General features: G+C 46.0%; 1 protein-coding gene across 1 annotated transcript in view; it reads right to left on the bottom strand.

Moving 5' to 3' along the window:
- LOC138516908 (dedicator of cytokinesis protein 2-like) overlaps window positions 1–16815 on the bottom strand; it is a 2920848-nt gene extending 2904033 nt beyond the window's left edge. Inside the window, exon 1 of the mRNA XM_069632364.1 lies at window positions 16652–16815. Coding sequence (XP_069488465.1) covers window positions 16652–16694 — 43 coding nt within the window. The 5' untranslated portion in view covers window positions 16695–16815. The remainder of the gene's footprint in view (window positions 1–16651) is intronic.
- Window positions 16816–20986: the final 4171 nt, after the last annotated feature.

Genomic DNA, 20986 nt, shown 5'->3' with positions numbered 1-20986 from the left:
AGGGCACGATGTTGCAACCTCGCACGCCGCGCGCCAACATCAAAGTCGCACCTGCAATTAAACCAGGCACCCAGTGGAAAAACAATATTAATTGTGCAGAATTCTGCCTCAAACACAGTCCCATCCCACGTGACCAAGCCGAACCTGACGAGATGCCAAGCCCGGGAGGAAGGAGGCGTCTGGATCCCTCGTTACAAGACACAGGCAGATACACTTGAAAGGATCAATGGACATCTGCAACGATGGGAGTAGTCGGCCGTCTAGCTCATGAATAAGTCTTCACATTGTCTGCATGTACCAATAGTGAAACATTGTTGCAATTGCAGGTACACCGAGAGCTGGGAACAGCGATGGTCCCAGGCTGGGAAGCTCACGGGCGCACCAATCAGAACATGGGGCTCTTATCACTGATGTCATTAACAGCAACCAACCATTAGGAGTCTTCATGTAACAATTCTCTTGTATCTAATTGTAGGGACAACCCAGATATATCACCTGACTAACCCTCAGCCACTCGTATTATTCTCTATACGTATGCTATACTAACTCTACCACTCGAGCATCCAATTAAGAGTGGCGATAGGTTTTTTGTTAATTTTCTAAAGTGACGCAGGTAGCGCGTCATACTACAGTAAAAAGGGCCTGCGAGCCCCACGATTGTGTGTGTGTCAGGTCAGACGCGTATGATCATTGACCCATCCCTGCCGTTTGTGTTTAATAAACAGCAGAGTCACATTGCTTCTTGTGTGTGTCTCATACTCTATCTCTTTTGGGATATACGGGAGGAGTTGGGGCCTCCCTGCCCGGAGGTCTGCGGACGGCCCGGCCGACCACGGCAGAATTTCCCCCCGACAAATTGGAGGCACCGCTGAGATCTGTTTAAGATCGGCATTTTTTACTTTTACTTTTTCCAGGCACTCCAGTGCGAGAAGGCCCGGCGGCGTGGCCCCCTATGCCGTTGCCCCCTTCTGAGGACTACAGGACCATCGCGGAACTGCGAGAAGACCGGACAGCGCAATCCGAATATTGGCCCTCGGGAGCCGGTTGAGAAGTATCCCGCCCGCGGTTGGCGAGTGTCCAGACGTGGTCCAGACGAGGGGAGGTGGCGAGCCGCTTGGAGGGGTGCACGCAGTCGAGCGGCCCCGCATCAGGAGAACTTGGTGAGCATGCCATGCACAACAAACAATGTGAAATTGTGAGGGAGGGGGGAAGAATTAAATACGGGAGGCGGGAGGTGTTGAACAGGTGAATGGCGAAGGTTTGATAGTTTAGTGTTAGATATAGAATGAATGATAGTTGAACAAGCGCGAGAGCAGTTGGCAACGTAACACGAGAGAAGGGGGCGGAGCACGAAAACATCACGTGCGGCCGCTCGTAGAAACTGATTGGCCTAGGCCGCGACTACGTGTAAGGGTGTGTGTGTGTGTGGTTTCCTACGATTTGGCTTTTATTGATCAATGAGAAGATGAGGATCCCTATTGTTCGAGCAAGACACTCGATAGGTAGATGACGTTTCCCTGCAGGCGGTAGCTAGTAAAGTTGCCTAAATACGGAAGATAATTGGCTGGTTAAACCCTCCTATCGAGGGGCGTATCACACGCGAGGCGACGCAGTGTGCGCAGTCCGATTATAGTGTTGATTTGGTTACCTTGTTCCAGGAGTGACAGGAAGACAGCTGTGGGGTTAACGGGGGTAGATTGCAAGTGCATTTTGGTTTTAAAAAGTATATGAAGAACTTACCAGTAGCTCTACGTGATCAGTGACGTCACCAGTAGGGTTTTCATAGGATATCGAAAACACGAGGCATCCTCGTTGTGAGAGTGTTGAGGAAGAGAACGGTGGTAAGGGAGTAGACACGGAGATAAACGGTAAAACGAGTTGATCGAGAAAAGGCGAAACGGGGAACGTGGCTGCGCACGGAGAACGCCGGCCACGACAAGTGTAGAAGGGGGAGGAGCATGTGAAAACAGGACGACTGTATAAGAACGTAATAAGGGGTACGCAGCCGCAGGGGGCTACGTGTGCCTCGGCCGCAGGGGGCCGTAAGGGTGTTGTATAAAGGAAGAAGGGCAGAGGAAAATGTACAAATGTGACATACTATATTTTTATAATTTCCCTTAAGCAGACTATCGTAAGTCCCCAAACTTACGGGGCCAGGTAACGATATAAGGTTGTATATTGTAAACCACTAGTGGGATAAAACTGACACCAGATTAAGGGAGGGTAGCGAGTGGAGCGCTACTATGTCATACGGAACAGGATCAGGAGGGTGGGGGAACACCCTCACTACGCCACTACAATACATATGCACAACACTGCCACCCCATAGGGAGAAACTGATTAAGTATAGCATAGAATGGACCCAGGGGACGGATAACAAAATGCTAACACCGTGGCCGCCTAACGGTAGCTTCGATCCATATGCCCAACATTCACTATTAAATCATCTGCACAATACCTATAAAGGGAAGAAGTTGGCAAACCATATGGAGGTGTTTAACTTATGGAGGATGTTCCAGGGGTCCCGACCAGGACCAAATGGAATATTCACTATGGGGGAAATACCAAAAGAAACAGAGATTAAGATGGAAGAAGAAAATGGGAAACAGGGGTATGAGGACCCAAAGAACACGGGGAACAGAGGTGAGGGAGGAGAAAAGAATAATAAAGCAGATGAAATAAAAAAGGAACCGAGCAATGATATACCCATAGGAGCGGGAGTAAAAGCAGAGGGAGGGGGGTTGTACCCTTTAAGAGAATTGGGAGAAATAGAAAGAGGACAGTTAAGGGCGGCTGAGGGATACTCGAACCCGGCATACAGCCCTCCACCATATGTGGCTCATAGGAAAATGCCAGCAGGGGAAGGGAGGACTGGAGAAGACCAGTCTGTGGAGATAGGAAATGATGAATGGGTAGCTGCACAGATATTATTAAAATTACGAGGTTCATTAACGGGAGAAGAGAGGGAGGTAGTGAAGAAAACAGACGAGGATAATACCAGGGAGAGTGAATTGAGGGAGGAAGAGCTGTTAAGACAAACAGAAGAGATTTTGGAGGAACGATTAGCAAAACTAAGGGATGAACAGAATGAATTGACCAAGCAGCTTGAGAGGGAAGAGAGAGAGAGCGAGGAAAAGGAGAGAAGGTAAGAACGAAGTGGAAAAAATAAGGGAACGAACTGAGGAGCAAAGGAGAGAAGCTGACAGGGTAAAAGCAGCGGCAGAAAGGGTATCAAGAGTAGTACTGCGGGAAAAGAAAAGGGAAGAAGAAGAAAAAGAAAAAGAAATGGCAATATGGAGGAGGAGGTTACTATCAGAATCAACTAAGAAACACGAAGAAGAGAGGGTGATGGAGAGTATAGTAGAAAAAGAAAGGGCGAAATGGGAGAGGGAGAAAGAGGATGAGAGAATATTAGAACAGATGAGAAGTGAAATGATGGAGGAATTGAAAAGGAAGAGGGAGGAGAATAATAAGGAGATGGAGGAAAGGTATGAAGGAGAAAGAGGAGATAGGGGAAGAGAGAGTGGAAGATGGGGGAATATATATCATGACACAGAAATAGCAACAACGTCAGCACAAAGGGGAGCGGTGGACAAAAGAGAAAGAGGAGAACTGGACCTAATAGATTTACAAACAGTAACGATCAGGGGGAAAAAGACCGAGTGGGGGGTGCCGTTTATAAATAGCTTTTGTAGTGAGGAAGAGAGAGTGGAAAGTGACGGGAGGAAGAGTGAAAGGGAAAGCTTAGACAAACTATACATCACCCGGACCAATATGGACTCACCATGGATCAGTAGGAGAAAGGATGAGATGGAGAGAAGTGAGGGGGGAAAGACAGGAGTAGAGGAAAGACGGGCAAATGAGGACGCAACATCCCCATCCCCATCATCCCCTGAGCAACCATCCCCATCACCCCCATCACGCCCTCCCCTATCACACCCTACAGGATCAACCACCTCACGTTCATTACGTAAAATAAAACTAGCTCCCTTCACAGACGAACTGACACCCTATACATGGCGGCTTAGAGACCTCCCTAGTCGCAGGCAGGAAAGAGGTGTACACATGCCCACATTAAATACAGAGGAAGATGGAAGAAGGGGAAAAGATGGAAAAGAAAGGGGTATGAGCAGGGGAAATAAAACCGAAAGTGAAAAAGCGGAAGAAAGAGAAGTGGAGGAAGGGTGTGAGGACTCAATATTATGGAACACAAAGGGTGAAACGGAACTTAATTTGATGCCACTGTTGGAGAGAGGTGGGGTTAGACCACAGTATGTTCCTTGGAAGCATACCGATAAAGAAAATATCAAATGTAGGCTCCCATCATTAAGTGGAGGTGCGGGTAAATGGATATATGAAATGGAAAAACACACCGCAGGACAGAAGCTAGCAGTAGGAGATGTAAAGGGCCTTTTAATATCAATATTAGGGGATAGAGCGGATGACATATGGAAAAGAGCGGGATTTCATGGGGTAACAATAACAAATACATCGCACGATGGGGCACCGTTCGCAAACTGCAGACATGCACTATGGCAGGCATTGAGGGTACAGTACCCAGACACCTCAGATATAGGAGCAATTACATCTCGCAAAATGCATGAGAACGAAGATCCTGTTGATTATATTCAGGAAATCCAAGAGAAGTGGCGCATGGAAACTAGAGAACAATGGGATAAAACACCAGCAATATTTTACCATATACTGGTACAAGGGCTCCCGGAAGGAGTTCAGAAACAACTAAAGAAAGTAGTGGGAATGGAAGCAAAGCCATGGCCCGAAATACAACTGACTATAGTGCATCATTGTAGGACATGGCAAGGAAAAATGAAACAAAAGGAAGAGGACAGGAAAACGGAAGAGGCTAAACTAGTACAGAAAAAGCTTACTAAGTACACAATGGAAGGGGCACTAATAACTACACCTCCAACAATGACCCAAAGCCCCACACAAGTAGTGGCTGCACAAGATTCCTCACAAATACCACCTTCACAGATTACAACACAGCAGGTGCCGCCACTCCAACCATACACACCCAACATGGGAGGAGGATACCCAATGCAAGGAGCTGGATATTACAATTATAACAGGGGGAGAGGAGGACTTATGAGGGGGAGAGGGTACGGGTATGGTACTCAACCGCAGGTGGGAGGATTTAGAAATTCCTATCCCACAGGGCAACCAGTATACCAGGACAACACCGGGAGCTTTCCATGGCAGAATAGGGAACCACCGGTGTGTTGGAGCTGTGGACTATTGGGGCACATGTCACGCACGTGTAGAGTTAGACCAGGAACATCATCATGGAATAGTGAGGGACAACCACGGCCCGCACAAGTACAGCAAGGCATACCACAACAGCAAATGTTGCCACAAGGAAATGAACAACAACAACAATTAACACAACAACAGCCCCAACCATTGCCACAACAACAGGTAGCGATCACACAACAACCGCAAATACCACAAACGCAATTGGGTAGGGTAACGGTTTTGGGACACAACCCTTATACCGGGAATGGCCAGTCGTTGTACCCCCAATAGGACAGCCCACAGACGGCCTTGGTGTGTCCCATCCTATCAGTAACACCTAATAGTGCGGAGGAACCACGCATAGAGGTAACGATAGGTGACAAAAAATTATCATTCCTTGTTGACACCGGGGCGACCCGGTCTTGCATAAGGGAAGGTAAATTTAAGATGTCAGGTGAGACCATGAACACCCAAGGATTCTCTGGGGCTAGAGGGTTGGTTCCCTTTACTGATAACATTCCCTTATCTATTGGAGATTACGATCTGTCAGTTTCACTTTTATATTATAGTGCTTCACCAGTAAATATACTGGGGAGAGATATAATGAACAGGTTGAATATGACGATCTCCTTTACTGAGGACGGCATAATTTGCTCTACTCCAGGGATTAACATGCTCACAGCACGGCAAATTATGCAGGCATACTGTGGACAGACAGCGATTAGGGCGGAGCCAGTAGATGGTGAACTGTTCCAGTATGGAACCGACATGGCAATTGCATGGATGCCAGGGATAGAAGGGAAAATATGGAGAAGGCCAGCAGCCTATCTGTTCAGACCAGAAACACCTGTTAATGAACCAGAAGGGAAGGTGGTTTCAATGGATATTGAGAGCATTATTGCAACAGCTGATTATATTGCTGTACATGCCCAAGACAAAGAAGGAAGAGCATGGAGGGCAGTGATAGCATTAGCAGAAGGATGTAGGCTCACCCAGGTGTCAGATGAAGAGCTGTTTTCAGATAAAAAGGAGGAAGGTGAAATGGTGTTTATGATGAGTGTGGAAATATGGCTAAGAGTGGCCTACAAACAAATAGCACAGAAAATTGCAATGGCACTTGAGGCACCCACATGCACCCCGGTCCCTTTCTTTAAGGACGATATGTCAAAGGTACCCAAATCATTGTGGACTACTGGCCCCTATGACGTGGGCTGCATAAAAAGTATAGGGGGAGTAAAAATAAAATTGAAAAAAGGTGCAATACTCCCCAGAGTAAAACAGTACCCACTATCAAGGGAGGCAGATGAGGGCCTATATGAAACCATAACGGCCCTTATAAATAATGGTATATTGGTCCCCTCAGAATCACCATGTAATACGGCTGTGTACCCTGTGCGCAAGGCTAAAGGAGGGTCTTGGCGCTTTATACAGGACCTCAGGCCCTTAAACAACATAGTAGAAGCAGAATATCCCGTAGCTGCAAACCCGGCCACAATATTGTGTGGCATTCCAGCAGAAGCATCACTATTTACAGTGATCGATCTTAAAAATGCTTTTTTCTCAATACCATTACACCCAGACTCACAAGATCTGACGAGCTTCACTTACAGAAACGCTAAGTGGAAGCACACCAGATTACCACAAGGGTATTGTGAATCACCTTCAATTTTCAACAGAGTGATACAGATGGATTTGGGTAACATTGAAGTAGAAAGCACGGTGTTGCAGTACGTGGATGACATAATAATTTGCAGTAAAAACGAAAAAACATGCAGAGAGGACTCATTAAAGATGTTGACAATATTGGCTGACAAAGGCTACAAGGTAGACATGGAAAAGATACAGTACTGTCAGGAACAGGTACTTTACATTGGTCAGCTTATATCCCAACATGGAAGAAAGATCGCACCACAAAGAGCACAAGCTATTTCGGCCACTCCAATGCCACAAACTGTAAGGGAACTGCAGCAGTTCCTGGGGCTCTGCAACTACTGTAGAGCTTGGGTATTTGATTACAGTTCATATATAGGGCCCCTGCTTGAGGCGTTACGAGAAGCCAATAAAGGGGAGAACAAATTGGGATGGACGAGGGAAATGAAAGAAGCTTTTGATGAATTAAAAGATGCGATATCAACTGCTCCGGTGCTGGCATCCCCAGACTATGAGCGGCGATTTTTTATATTTTCACATTGCGACTCAGCAGTAATGAAAGCCGTGTTGGCTCAAAAAACAAGCATGGGCTACAAACCAGTAGCATTTTACAGTGGCCACTTAGATCCTGTAATGTTAGGACACTTCCCCTGCGAACAAGGTCTCGCCGCAGCCGCTTTTGCGGTGGAGAAAGCATCAACAATAACCATGGGGTGCCCGACTACACTATTTGTGGAACATGCACTTTTTGCAATATTGAATAAACCTAAATCCACCCTAACCACGCAAAGGGCATCAGGTTATGAGATCATTCTATCCAGAGCTGAACTATCAATTGTTAGATGTAGCACGGTCAACCCTGCAAGGTTCCTAGCAGAAGTAATTGAGGAGGGAGACTATGCCCATGACTGTACTGAAACAACTGATATGTACTCATGTACTAGAAAAGTTGACGAAAACGCACTAGAGGGGGTGAGCTGTTATTTATTGATGGGTCATCAACCATCGATCAGGGGGATGGTGTGAGGAGAACTGGGGCAGCAGTGGTGAAAATGATGGAGGTACCGGTGTGTGTGGCAGTGAAATGTGTACAATTACCACAGCATTACTCCGCTCAAGCAGCTGAACTGGTCGCACTGATCGTGGCGTTGAAGGAAAGCTTTGACAAACGAGTGACTATATATTCCGACAGCGCATATGTTACATCAACTGTCCACTCAGGGTTGTCGAAATGGAGAAGAAGAGGGTTTAGGAGAGCTGATGGCACCCCAGTGCAACATGCTCTCTTATTGGCTGAACTGATTGAAGTAATAAATGACCCCCAGGAACTAGCTTTAGTAAAATGCACCGCACACACCAATGGTGAAGACCACGTCTCAAAAGGGAATGCAGCAGCAGACGCACATGCGAAGTATGCTGCATACTTTGGTGAGATATGGAACCCCCCAGAGTCACAGAGAGGGAGAGGGAGGGGAATAGCAAAAGAGATGTTGTTAAAAGAAGGGTATACCCATCTCCCAGCCACGCGGATTATGGAGCTACAAGCGGCTGCACCAATGGCCGAAAAGGAAATATGGGTAAAAAGAGGATGTACAATGTCCCCAACTGACGCACTATGGCGCCAGGGTGGCACTTTAAAGGTTGTAATACCATTGGCACTTTTGAACACTGCCCTGAGCCAACTACATCATCCAGCCCACACAGGCAAGGAAGTAATTGCAGCACGAATTAGGGAAGACTGGTTCTGCCCCGAGTTAAATTCGCATGTGTCGAATTTTATCAGTAACTGTATCACATGTCAACAGTTTACGGCTGGCCACACTCTAAAGGTGATAAGAGGTACTATACCCCGGCCTGAGGGACCTTTCCGGCATCTCCACATTGACTATGTTGATATGATCAATATATGTCAAGGAAATAGGTATATGATTGTAATAGTATGCCCATTCTCTAGGTGGATTGAGGCAGGGCCCTGTTCACACCCAGATGCATTTAGAGCAGCCAAGTTCTTAGTGAGGGAGGTCTTCCCCAGGTGGGGAGTGTGCGAGGTGTTAAGGTCAGACAACGGCCCACATTTTGCAAACGAGATGTTTCAGCACATCACATCGCTGCTGAACATTAAACATAAATTTGCATGTGCATACCACCCACAGGCCAACGGTATATGTGAATGCCTAAATGGCCTATTAAAGGAGGCAATTGCAAAGATACAGCAAACAACAAAGAAGAGTTGGTTATATTGTCTTCCCTTAGCATTATTTGAGCTGAGGAATAGGCCAGGGTCCGACCACCACCTCACTCCCCATGAGGTGGTTACCGGACGTCAAATGCGCCTTCCCCTAACGCCAACATCAAGAGCATTTAGCGACCATGAAAGTACTGCAAGTGTTCTGGGTGATGAAAGTACTGCAAGTGTTCTAGTGTAGTGTTTGTGTCTCAACAGCTCGAGCGCACACGGGGCGGGTCTAATAGAAGCCAACAAGAAGACACGGATAAAGAACTGGAAAAGGAAGGACTGTGTAAGATTGCTAAAGGTGACCACGTACTACTTCGCAACTTCAATAGGAGATGGAATGACCCACGCTTTACGGGTCCCCATCTGGTAGAGGAGGTATCAACAAGAGCAGTAAAATTACAGGACAAGCGCGCCTGGAACCACCTACACGACATAAAGATCTACGGACAACAGACCCGCCCCAGCGCCACCGACAGGTCCATTGAGAGAACAGCAACAACATTGACAACAGGAGAAGGAGGTTGTACCACAGCCAGCGGCTCAAGTATTTCCATACCCTGTCACTCCCCAGACTCCCCAGAGACAATAACTGAAGAAGAAAGGGGTGATCCCCATCCAGCCCACCCCATGATCACACGCTCAAGGAGTAAAACAACGCCCACCGGTTGAACACAAACACCCCCCGCCCACCATCCACTGACCCCTGTACCCATTACAGTAGTAACTGTACTAAAGGACATTGCCTCGCACAAATACACATGTAAACACGTGAATGCTCTTTTCTTTTTCTCTCGCACATGCAGGAACCGCGTATTATTGTATTGCCAAGAAGTAGATAACTAACAAATTCACTGCCCAGGAGTAGATGGTACCCTCAGACGATAATTACCCAGAAGAATTGTCACACCAATTTGTATATGAAATAAAAAGGCCAACGTACCTGAAAAGGAAAAGGGTACGAGTTTACTACACAGCGTTCCTTTTGGCCATAGAATATTCGATGCCCCACCTCCACCCGTACTTACCTGCCCTAAGAGATAGATCGCTCAGAGTAGCTTGGGAACAGCTCTTCGCCTGGGCACTGAATGACTATTTGATAGGGAGAGTTTAACAACTAACAATAACCAGCATATTAAGAATTTTCAGGCGGGCAACTCTAACATCGCAAGAATTAGCTGCCGGACTGCAGCAAGGTAAGAGCAAAATTCCGGTGAAATTAGCATATGTAATAAAAGTAATAGGGATTTTGATAATCACCGGGTTCGTAGCTGCCTCTGTATGGCAGTACAGCTATGCTACCAATATTATTGCTGTACCCAAACCTAACACACCCCCATCCCCAGCTGCAACAGGTGTTACGTCAGGTGATATTAGCAAAATTGCGCACAAGCAGAATAGAGTACAACGCAGCACATACTCAGATAATAAAGGTATTGACAATTATATACAAGATTCGGCACACGTCTCAAACAACATATGGTATCAACACATGACCCGCATTGGTAAGCAGACAACAGAAGACAGCTGCTACGTTTGCTCTCTAATACCATACGCCATGAGCGCTTCTCGAACATTTGTTGCCACAGAAATAGACGAAAAAACGGCACGGTGCATAATATACTTGGCACTGTTCCAGACGAAAGGAAGATTTCAAGGAACAGTGGTGCATATGACGTGGAAAACACGAGACTCATACCCATACGAAAACAACTTCCTCAAGACTTATTTGAGTTACCACAAGAGCAGTATACATGCTGAAGCATTTAGATACATAACAAGTGGTCCTGCAAAAGGAGAAACACAGAAAGTAACACTGCAGTATTTATCATGTGATTGGTACGCCACTGAAGTTCCTGGTAAATTAGGATGCTGGGAGAGGCCACTGGTGACGATAACGGGGAAAGTATACTTGGACAACAAATGGGAGATAGGAGTGGTTGGCAGCAACATGGTAACAAAAGAAACTATTTCAACTATCGATGCGCACAATCACAGATGTTGGACAACTTGGATCAAATACATGCCCATGCTCACATGGATAGAAACGGATGAAGACCCGATAACAATACTGCCGTTGACTGCGCCTAAAATATGCTACCAACATAAAGGAGAGGTGGACGTAGGATATAACACCAATTGTGGAAGCGTGATGGAGTTACCTGAGGGGGGAGCAGGAACAGCAGTGATAATGGACCATTACTGGGCCTGTGGAGAAAAGGCGTATCACACGCTGCCCCCTCTGTGGAATGGTGTATGCACGATGGTGCACGTCAATGTACCATCGCTAGTGGTACCCCAGAAGCATGTGAATGTGGCAAACTTTCCCAAAATGGATGAAGGGGACAAGAGAAATAAGAGATCTGCACCGCCTCAGGGGGAGCCAGGGAACAGGACCAACAGCAATGAAACTCTCCTAAACAGACGGAAAAGAAGAGGGGAACCTCTGACAGGAAATTACCTATGGGGAAGGTCGGAAACGGCACTCACTTCGATTCCGCCAGAACACAGATTATTCAGCAGAGCAGCAATGTTCTTCTCCTCAATAATACATCCAGGATTGCAGGCTTACGCGAACGCAAAATGGCTCCAGATAACTAGATGGGAACTCATGATGACTATCAATTCTACAGTAAACGGATTCAACGCAATAAAAGAAGAGCTGCGAGCAATAAGAATGGTAGCACTGCAGAACAGATATGTATTGGACCTCCTCACTGCCATGGAAGGAGGAGTTTGCGCAAAGATAGGACAATCATGCTGCACATTCATTCCTGCCAATGATGCTGACAACGGTACACTGACAGAAGCAGTTTCACAACTGGCCCAGTTACACTCCAAAATGGTGGACGAAAGTAAGGGTGTAAAAAAGGATGAGAGCTGGTTTTCGTTATTATGGTCATGGATGCCATCTTGGCTGTCAGATGGACTGAAAATTATAGTTGGCTGTATTATTTTGGCTGGAGCTACCCTGATCATAATAAGATTTTGGAAAGCCCGGAAGGCACGCACCACTGACGAGTTGCTTGAAATGGTCGGTATGCACCCACTGATGCCAGCAGATGACGGCCAACACACAGGCATAATAATACAAGAGAGAGAGAAATTGCGCAACCAGATCATCACCAACCATCTGGACCTACCATCGGTGAAGGTCGAGAACCCAAGAAACCCCAGGAGTTACATAGGGAAATGGGTATACTGTACTCCTGGAGGAGCCTGTGAGTATATGTATTGGTCGTTTGAAGATCATGTTAACCATTATGGACATTTAGGATGAATAACTAAAGTGTGGAGAGTAAGAGGAGATAACGAAAAGGATATGTTTGTGGTCGACAAGTCGACCAGAGGGAGGACTGAAGTGGGAAAATGGAAAAACAGACTCCCCTCTTTCCCCTCTCGCGCCTGGCCTAAAGGTTCACGGCCCAAGCACCCGCCACGAGAAGAGTTTGCCCATCTACCAGACGACCAGATACCCTGGTACAGGAACATACGGATGTGTCCATCTGCCTGCCCAGCAGCCCGCCCTGCCCATGCCGATGCCTGCGGCATGGATCAACTGGACTAAAACTATACGTCGTTAGAGATGCCATGACGACCTAGCCAACGGATAGCACACCTGTGCCAACATACACACTGGACACTCCCGCACCAATCTACATGAAGAATATACTCAGTGCTATGACATAGGCGACAGACATACTCACGGACGTGCATCTTTATTATTTTCCATATAGGCTTTCAGAAATGCAGAAACGCAAGACGCATCATGAACTCATCTAAAGAGCTTGCTTACGCTTCTCCTACACTTAGGTGCCGCAATGAGAATTATAACAAAGACACGATACTGGCCATAAGACAATATGAGACAATAACCTAAAGTGCCTGTGCACGAGACGGTTCCACCTATATACTAGGCCTGAGTAGGCCGCAAGCAAGAACTCTCGTGGACGATTAACAGAACAAGAGTCAGGTTGCTGATCCTGCAGAATGAGCCTGGGGAAAGCAGACAGCCAAGGTCGTAATGTTGCAAACCCACATTCCAAAAGCAGACCATCAAGGGCACGATGTTGCAACCTCGCACGCCGCGCGCAAACATCAAAGTCGCACCTGCAATTAAACCAGGCACCCAGTGGAAAAACAATATTAATTGTGCAGAATTCTGCCTCAAACACGGTCCCATCCCACGTGACCAAGCCGAACCTGACGAGATGCCAAGCCCGGGAGGAAGGAGGCGTCTGGATCCCTCGTTACAAGACACAGGCAGATACACTTGAAAGGATCAATGGACATCTGCAACGATGGGAGTAGTCAGCCGTCTAGCTCATGAATAAGTCTTCACATTGTCTGCATGTACCAATAGTGAAACATTGTTGCAATTGCAGGTACACCGAGAGCTGGGAACAGCGATGGTCCCAGGCTGGGAAGCTCACGGGCGCACCAATCAGAACATGGGGCTCTTATCACTGACGTCATTAACAGCAACCAACCATTAGGAGTCTTCATGTAACAATTCTCATGTATCTAATTGTAGGGACAACCCAGATATATCACCTGACTAACCCTCAGCCACTCGTATTATTCTCTATACGTATGCTATACTAACTCTACCACTCGAGCATCCAATTAAGAGTGGCGATAGGTTTTTTGTTAATTTTCTAAAGTGACGCAGGTAGCGCGTCATACTACAGTAAAAAGGGCCTGCGAGCCCCACGATTGTGTGTGTGTCAGGTCAGACGCGTATGATCCTTGACCCATCCCTGCCGTTTGTGTTTAATAAACAGCAGAGTCACATTGCTTCTTGTGTGTGTCTCATACTCTATCTCTTTTGGGATATACGGGAGGAGTTGGGGCCTCCCTGCCCGGAGGTCTGCGGACGGCCCGGCCAACACCGGCAGAATTTCCCCCCGACAGCAGTTTCCTCGTAAAGAAGCCCAAGTGAACATACACATGTGTGTATGGTCGTGTGTTGCACAATTGCAGATGTGTAAATGATAATTGTACATAGGGCTGGCTGTGGATGCGCCAGGGCTCAGGGGAGCGGGGCCTTTCAACCTTTTCTTTAGGGGATCGCCTGCCTATAGTGGGGCAGATAGTCTGTGGCATCGGTGGGGTGTATAGATCATAATGGAGAGATAAAGGAATGTATCAAGGGGGTTATTGGCTGCATATTATTACAGGACAGGCAGCCATGTAGGAGCTGAAAAACTAGGGATCAGATTCTCAGAAAAGAACGCATATGAGAAAAACAGAAATGTTCATATTAATATGAAAGGTGACCTGTGCATTGCAAGGGAGGGGAAGCTGGACATCCGTGCAAAAGGTGCACTGACCAGCCCCCTCGAATACAGTGCTCTGAACCCTAATGTGTTGCCACGTGGGTGCTGGGAGTAATTGCGCAGGGACAGGCCCAGGCTGTATTTATCCACATCGCTGCTCCCCCACTTGGAAGTAACCGCAGGAACAGTTCAGAATGGAGCCTCCTCTGCTCCGAGGCCAAACGGAGCAGGGAAGTACCTTTCACTTTTGCGCATTTCACAGCACATCACATTTGTGGATTCGGGGTGCACATTTAAAAACGGCGCAAATGCTGCCTACTGTGCACAAGTAGACAAGAGAGTGGAAAAGGGCACATGAATGTTCAGATGCCCTGTGTGTCTTGGGGTGCTCCCTATTTATGGCAAAAGCCATGCGATGCACTTGCACATCTCATCACGTGTGCCACGGGATGGTTTCAGAATCTGGTACTTAATGTCCACTGAAAAGCTATTCATCTCTCTTTGTCGTCCGGTTGCAAATGCAACACCTGCTAAATCCTTCCTCCTCATCTATGACTGGCTCCTGGCTCCCTTCTGAGTTCTACAGGGTGCCAGGCCCCCTGCGCCCTGCCAGCCCCCACCCCCCTTTCCTGGCGTTGTACCTGCTTTCCATGGCTCTTGCCCCTGGGCATCCCCGTTACACCCACACGTTGCCCCTTCACCCTTCCCTTCCCAACTTAGCACTTCTTTTGCGATGGCCTGCACTTCCCCCTTTTTTCCCCCCTTTTTCTCGCACTTCTTGTTCTGCACTTGCACAATCCGAATGTCACAAGGCCTAGTAGGGCCGTTATTGTATCTTTCTCCTTTGCCCTCCCCCTTGTGTTGTCTAGTGGCGCCTTGAAACACCACCTCTTGTCTAGGCGCCTTAAAAAAAAAAAGTAAAAATAACATAAGATTGCTGCTGGATACTGCAAAGTCCATGGGAGGTGACAGCCGGATCCTGCCAAACACGTGAGCACTGATGTCCTGAACCGAGGACGGATTGTGCGTTATCGTTAGACTGCCATCGTGGCTGGAGACGCGAACTTCTGTTTTTATGGTGATATGGTCTAAAACGTAAATCTTAAACAAATTATATCATTCACATATAACGACAAAAAAATGTAAAGTCTGAATTAAACACCCCTAATACTTTTAAATCTAATGATCACGTATTGAGGCCGTATTCCCTCTTCTCCTGACTGTAAACAGTACTACAATATATACAGCCCTCGCTACTGCACTGGGCATGTATCCCTTTGGGAGGTGTGTTCAAGTTAAGGACCACGTGCAATGCAATGGCATTCTGTGCCCCACGTGAGCAAATACTCCAAGAATACCCGCAACGTGTCCTTACACGCGGCTTCAGGGTCGCATCCTGTGCTGTCGCCTGCGCACATCTAGTGGGACTGCGTCTCGCGTGGCAGACGCAGTAGGTGAGTGCGCGATTGCACTTGTATAGCGCAATAAACTGACCAGCCCATCTCCAGGCACTATTGACCTGTTATCGTAGACACCGTAACTAAACTATTTTTTAAAATCTTCACAGCTATGATGAAAAGCGAGACACGATCGCAAAGAGCGTTCAGAGTGTTCTAGACTGGAGTACCAGAACCTAGAACCGACTGCCGCCTTTCCAAGCGAAAATACAAAAGGTGGAAGAGTGAGGATGGGAGTGGGGTGGGCGAGCAGGGCCCTACACCCATCGAGCAATGCTGTCCTATGGATGTGCGTGAGGGGGGCGAGGGTCTCGGAGTCTGCAAGCAAGTGAGAGGGCGCTTTGTTATAGAAGCGCAAGGGCTGCCATGTTATCAAGCCCGTGACCACTTCTGGTTGCAATGCCACCCAGACCCACTGCATAAAACATTCCTTACCCCCCTCTAATGAGGCCAGGGGTACACATACACGAGCCATGACAGAGTTTGCCTTTCTGCAGCGCAGGCCCTGAGTTCACGGGCCTCTAGGCGCTTAGTGAATCGTGGTACACGTGTGCGGTCCACGGGGAATTGTGCCATTGAATTAATTGACAGTTGCACACTCCCCGCCCTGATGCACATGCCAGATAGCACATGCCAGATAGCACATGCCAGATGTGTTTCCCTTGATATCTGCTGTACTTCGGCTGAACCTCAACCACCAGGAAGCCCCCACCGCCCCCTCTTTCTGGTCACATTTACTCCATGTGGGGAGCAGCCGATCGCCCCTCTCCCCCACTCACCCACTCCATATTTCTCCTCGGTGGTGGTAGCCCAGGGAGTCATGGCGGGTGTGCGCAGGTCCTCGGTGCGAGTTTGGGGGTGCTCGAGCTCCTTGGGGCACTCAGCTTCTCAGTTCCTCTTTGGGGGGACTGCTGAGGACAGCCGGCTGTCACATGCGCAGGCAGGCCTCTCATGAAACCTCTTGTCTGTTTCCTTAAATGAGATAGGGGTGAGGGGGAGGGGCGAGAGAGGAAGTAGGAGGTGTGTGTCTTCTGTGTTCTGAGTCATTGTGTTGCATCTACAACTCTCTCTACCCTGCGGAACTGAGCACGTTGGGTGACAGAGCACGAAAAAGGCAAAGTTACTGTGTGCCTCTGTGAACGTGCATTGTGTGCTACATCCCTGCCAACACCACCTCAAAATAACCCTCAATCACACGAACTGATGAAGTCATTTCATAGCCCCCCACCTAACACACCATGTCCCTCGGTGCGTGCCCGGCCGGACCCCCTTCCCATTGACTTTATGTCTTAACTGAGAGAGTGTCCCCTTGAATGGAAGGCTTTATATGGCCCCTTGCCTCACTCTGAGCCCCTGAGCCTCAATTCTCGTTCCCAGTCTCGAAACAGGACCGCCTTCTCCTACAATCACCCTTATTCACTAAGCGATCGCTAAAGTCAATCTAACAGGAATCTAATGTCAGTGCTATCATACATCTAGCATCACCTCTCAAATAACCATCTCACATGTATCTAGCATTAGCGCTGAGATATCCTTAACAAGGCCTCTAACATAACCATTAACATTAACTCTAGCAGGAGTCTAACATGTATCTAGCATTAGCGCCGACATATACTTAACATGGCCTCTAACATAACCCTTAACATTAACTCTAGCAGGAGTCTAACATGTATCTAGCATTAGCGCCGACATATACTTAACATGGCCTCTAACATAACCCTTAACAGTAACTCTAGCAGGAGTCTAACATGTATCTAGCATTAGCGCCGACATATACTTAACATGGCCTCTAACATAACCCTTGACATTAACTCTAGAAGGAGTCTAACATGTATCTAGCATTAGCGCCGACATATACTTAACACGGCCTCTAACATAACCCTTAACAGTAACTCTAGCAGGAGTCTAACATGTATCTAGCATTAGCGCCGACATATACTTAACATGGCCTCTAACATAACCCTTGACATTAACTCTAGAAGGAGTCTAACATGTATCTAGCATTAGCGCCGACATATACTTAACACGGCCTCTAACATAACCCTTAACAGTAACTCTAGCAGGAGTCTAACATGTATCTAGCATTAGCGCCGACATATACTTAACATGGCCTGTAACATAACCCTTAACAGTAACTCTAGCAGGAGTCTAACATGTATCTAGCATTAGCGCCGATATATACTTAACATGGGCTCTAACATAACCCTTAACATTAACTCTAGCAGGAGTCTAACATGTATCTAGCATTAGCGCTGACATATACTTAACATGGCCTCTAACATAACCCTTAACAGTAACTCTAGCAGGAATCTAACATGTATCTAGCATTAGCGCCGACATATACTTAACATGGCCTCTAACATAACCCTTAACAGTAACTCTAGCAGGAGTCTAACATGTATCTAGCATTAGCGCCGACATATACTTAACATGGCCTCTAACATAACCCTTTACAGTAACTCTAGCAGTAGTCTAACATGTATCTAGCATTAGCGCCGACATATACTTAACATGGCCTCTAACATAACCCTTAACAGTAACTCTAGCAGGAGTCTCACATGTATCTAGCATTAGCGCCGACATATACTTAACATGGCCTCTAACATAACCCTTAACATTAACTCTAGCAGGAGTCTAACATGTATCTAGCATTAGCGCCGACATATACTTAACATGGCCTCTAACATAACCCTTAACAGTAACTCTAGCAGGAGTCTAACATGTATCTAGCATTAGCACCGACATATACTTAACATGGCCTCAGACATAACCCTTAACAGTAACTCTAGCAGGAGTCTAACATGTATCTGGCATTAGCGCCGACATATACTTAACATGGCCTCTAACATAACCCTTAACATTAACTCTAGCAGGAGTCTAACATGTATCTAGCATTAGCACCGACATATATGTAACATGGCCTCTAACATAACCCTTAACAGTAACTCTAGCAGGAGTCTAACATGTATCTAGCATTAGCACCGACATATACTTAGCATGGCCTCTAACATAACCATTAACAGTAACTCTAGCAGGAATCTAACATGTATCTAGCATTAGCGCCGACATATACTTAACATGGCCTCTACCATACCCATTAACAGTAACTCTAGCAGGAGTCTAACATGTGTCTAGAATTAGCGCTGACATATCATTAACATTGCCTCTAACATACCCAATAACAGTAACTCTAGCAGGAGTCTAACATGTATCTAGCATTAGCGCCGACATATACTTAACATGGCCTCTAACATAACCATTAACAGTAACTCTAGCAGGAATCTAACATGTATCTAGCATTAGCACCGACATATAATTAACATGGCCTCTAACATAACCTTTAACATTAACTCTAGCAGGAGTCTAACATGTATCTAGCATTAGCACTGACATATACGTAACATGGCCTCTAACATAACCCTTAACAGTAACTCTAGCAGGAGTCTAACATGTATCTAGCATTACCACCGACATATACTTAACATGGCCTCTAACATAACCCTTAACAGTAACTCTAGCAGGAGTCTAACATGTATCTAGCATTAGCACCGACATATACGTAACATGGCCTCCTACATAACCCTTAACAGTAACTCTAGCAGGAGTCTGACATGTATCTAGCATTAGCACCAACATATACTTAACATAACCCTTAACAGTAACTCTAGCAAGAATCTAACATGTATCTAGCGTCAATGTTAATATACACCTAACATCACCTCAAACTTAACATTAACTGTAGGAGAAATCTAACCTATCGAGCATCAGCATTAACATACATCTTACATGGCCTCTAATTTAACCATTGGCATTATCTCTAACAGTAATCTAACATGTATATAGCATTAGCTCTCAGATATCCTTAGCAATGACTCTAACATACCCATTAACAGTAACTCTAGCAGGAATCCAACATGTATCTAGCCTTGGCGCTGACATATCCTTAACATGGCCTCTAACATAACCATTAACAGTAACTCTAGCAGGAATCTAACATGGCCTCTAACATAACCATTAATATTAACTCTAGCAGGAACCTAACATGTATCTATCATTAGCGCTGACATATACTTAACATGGCCTCTAACATATCCATTAACATGAACTCTAGCAGGAATCTAACATGTATCTAGCATTAGAACCGACATATACTTAATATGGCCACTAACATAACCCTTAACAGTAACTCTAGCAGGAATCTAACATGTGTCTAGAATTAGCGCTGACATATCCTTAACATTGCCTCTAACATAACCCTTAACAGTAACTCTAGCAGGAATCTAACATGTATCTAACATCACCATTAAGATACATCTAGCATGGACTCCAATATAACCATTTATATTAACTCTAGCAGGAATTTATGAACATGTTTCTAGCATCAATGTTAACATACATCTAGCATGGCCCATAACATAACCATTGACATTATCACTAGCAGGAATATGATAGGTACCTGGCATCAGCACTAACACTCATATAATCTAATATGTATCTAACACACCTCCACCATGGCCTCTGCTATAACCCTTAACATGAACTCTAGCAGGAATCTACCATGTACAATATCTACTATCAGTGCTAACATGTATCTAATATGGCTCCTAGCATGACCATTACCACCTCTAGCATGAATCTAGCATGTATCTTTCCCCACCCTCTAACATAAGCACAGCATACATGCAGCACAGTCTCTAACATGACCTAAAACATGGATTCTAACATCACTTATACAATGACTTCTTGCAGGAATCCAACGTGAACCTAATGTAGAGAAAAATAAAAAATAAAACATTGTGCTGGCTATACCAGTTTCTTCTCAACATAATTGTACCTCCCAGAAGGTTTGCCGAGAATCGAAATATTTTCTATAGTGAAGAAGGCTTCTTGTATATATTCTTTTTAAAACAACAACTATCTTCCAGCTATTTGTATATCTTTTAGACACAAAATATATCGATAAGAACATTGATGAAATAATGATTGCAGAGCATATCATTTGAGAAACATGTTGATTGTATATTGACTTATAGTGACTGCATATTGATTGCATATTGATTGTACGGTGAGCACGTTCTATTGTTAAATTTGTTGATTAAATGTTGTGCCAAAAT

This window comes from Ambystoma mexicanum, chromosome 6q, assembly GCF_040938575.1.
Source record: "Ambystoma mexicanum isolate Mex_15411 chromosome 6q, UKY_AmexF1_1, whole genome shotgun sequence".
Classification (NCBI taxonomy): Eukaryota; Metazoa; Chordata; class Amphibia; order Caudata; family Ambystomatidae; genus Ambystoma; species Ambystoma mexicanum.
Note: the sequence above shows the minus strand (reverse complement) of the source record. Positions and strands in the feature narration are given on the sequence as shown.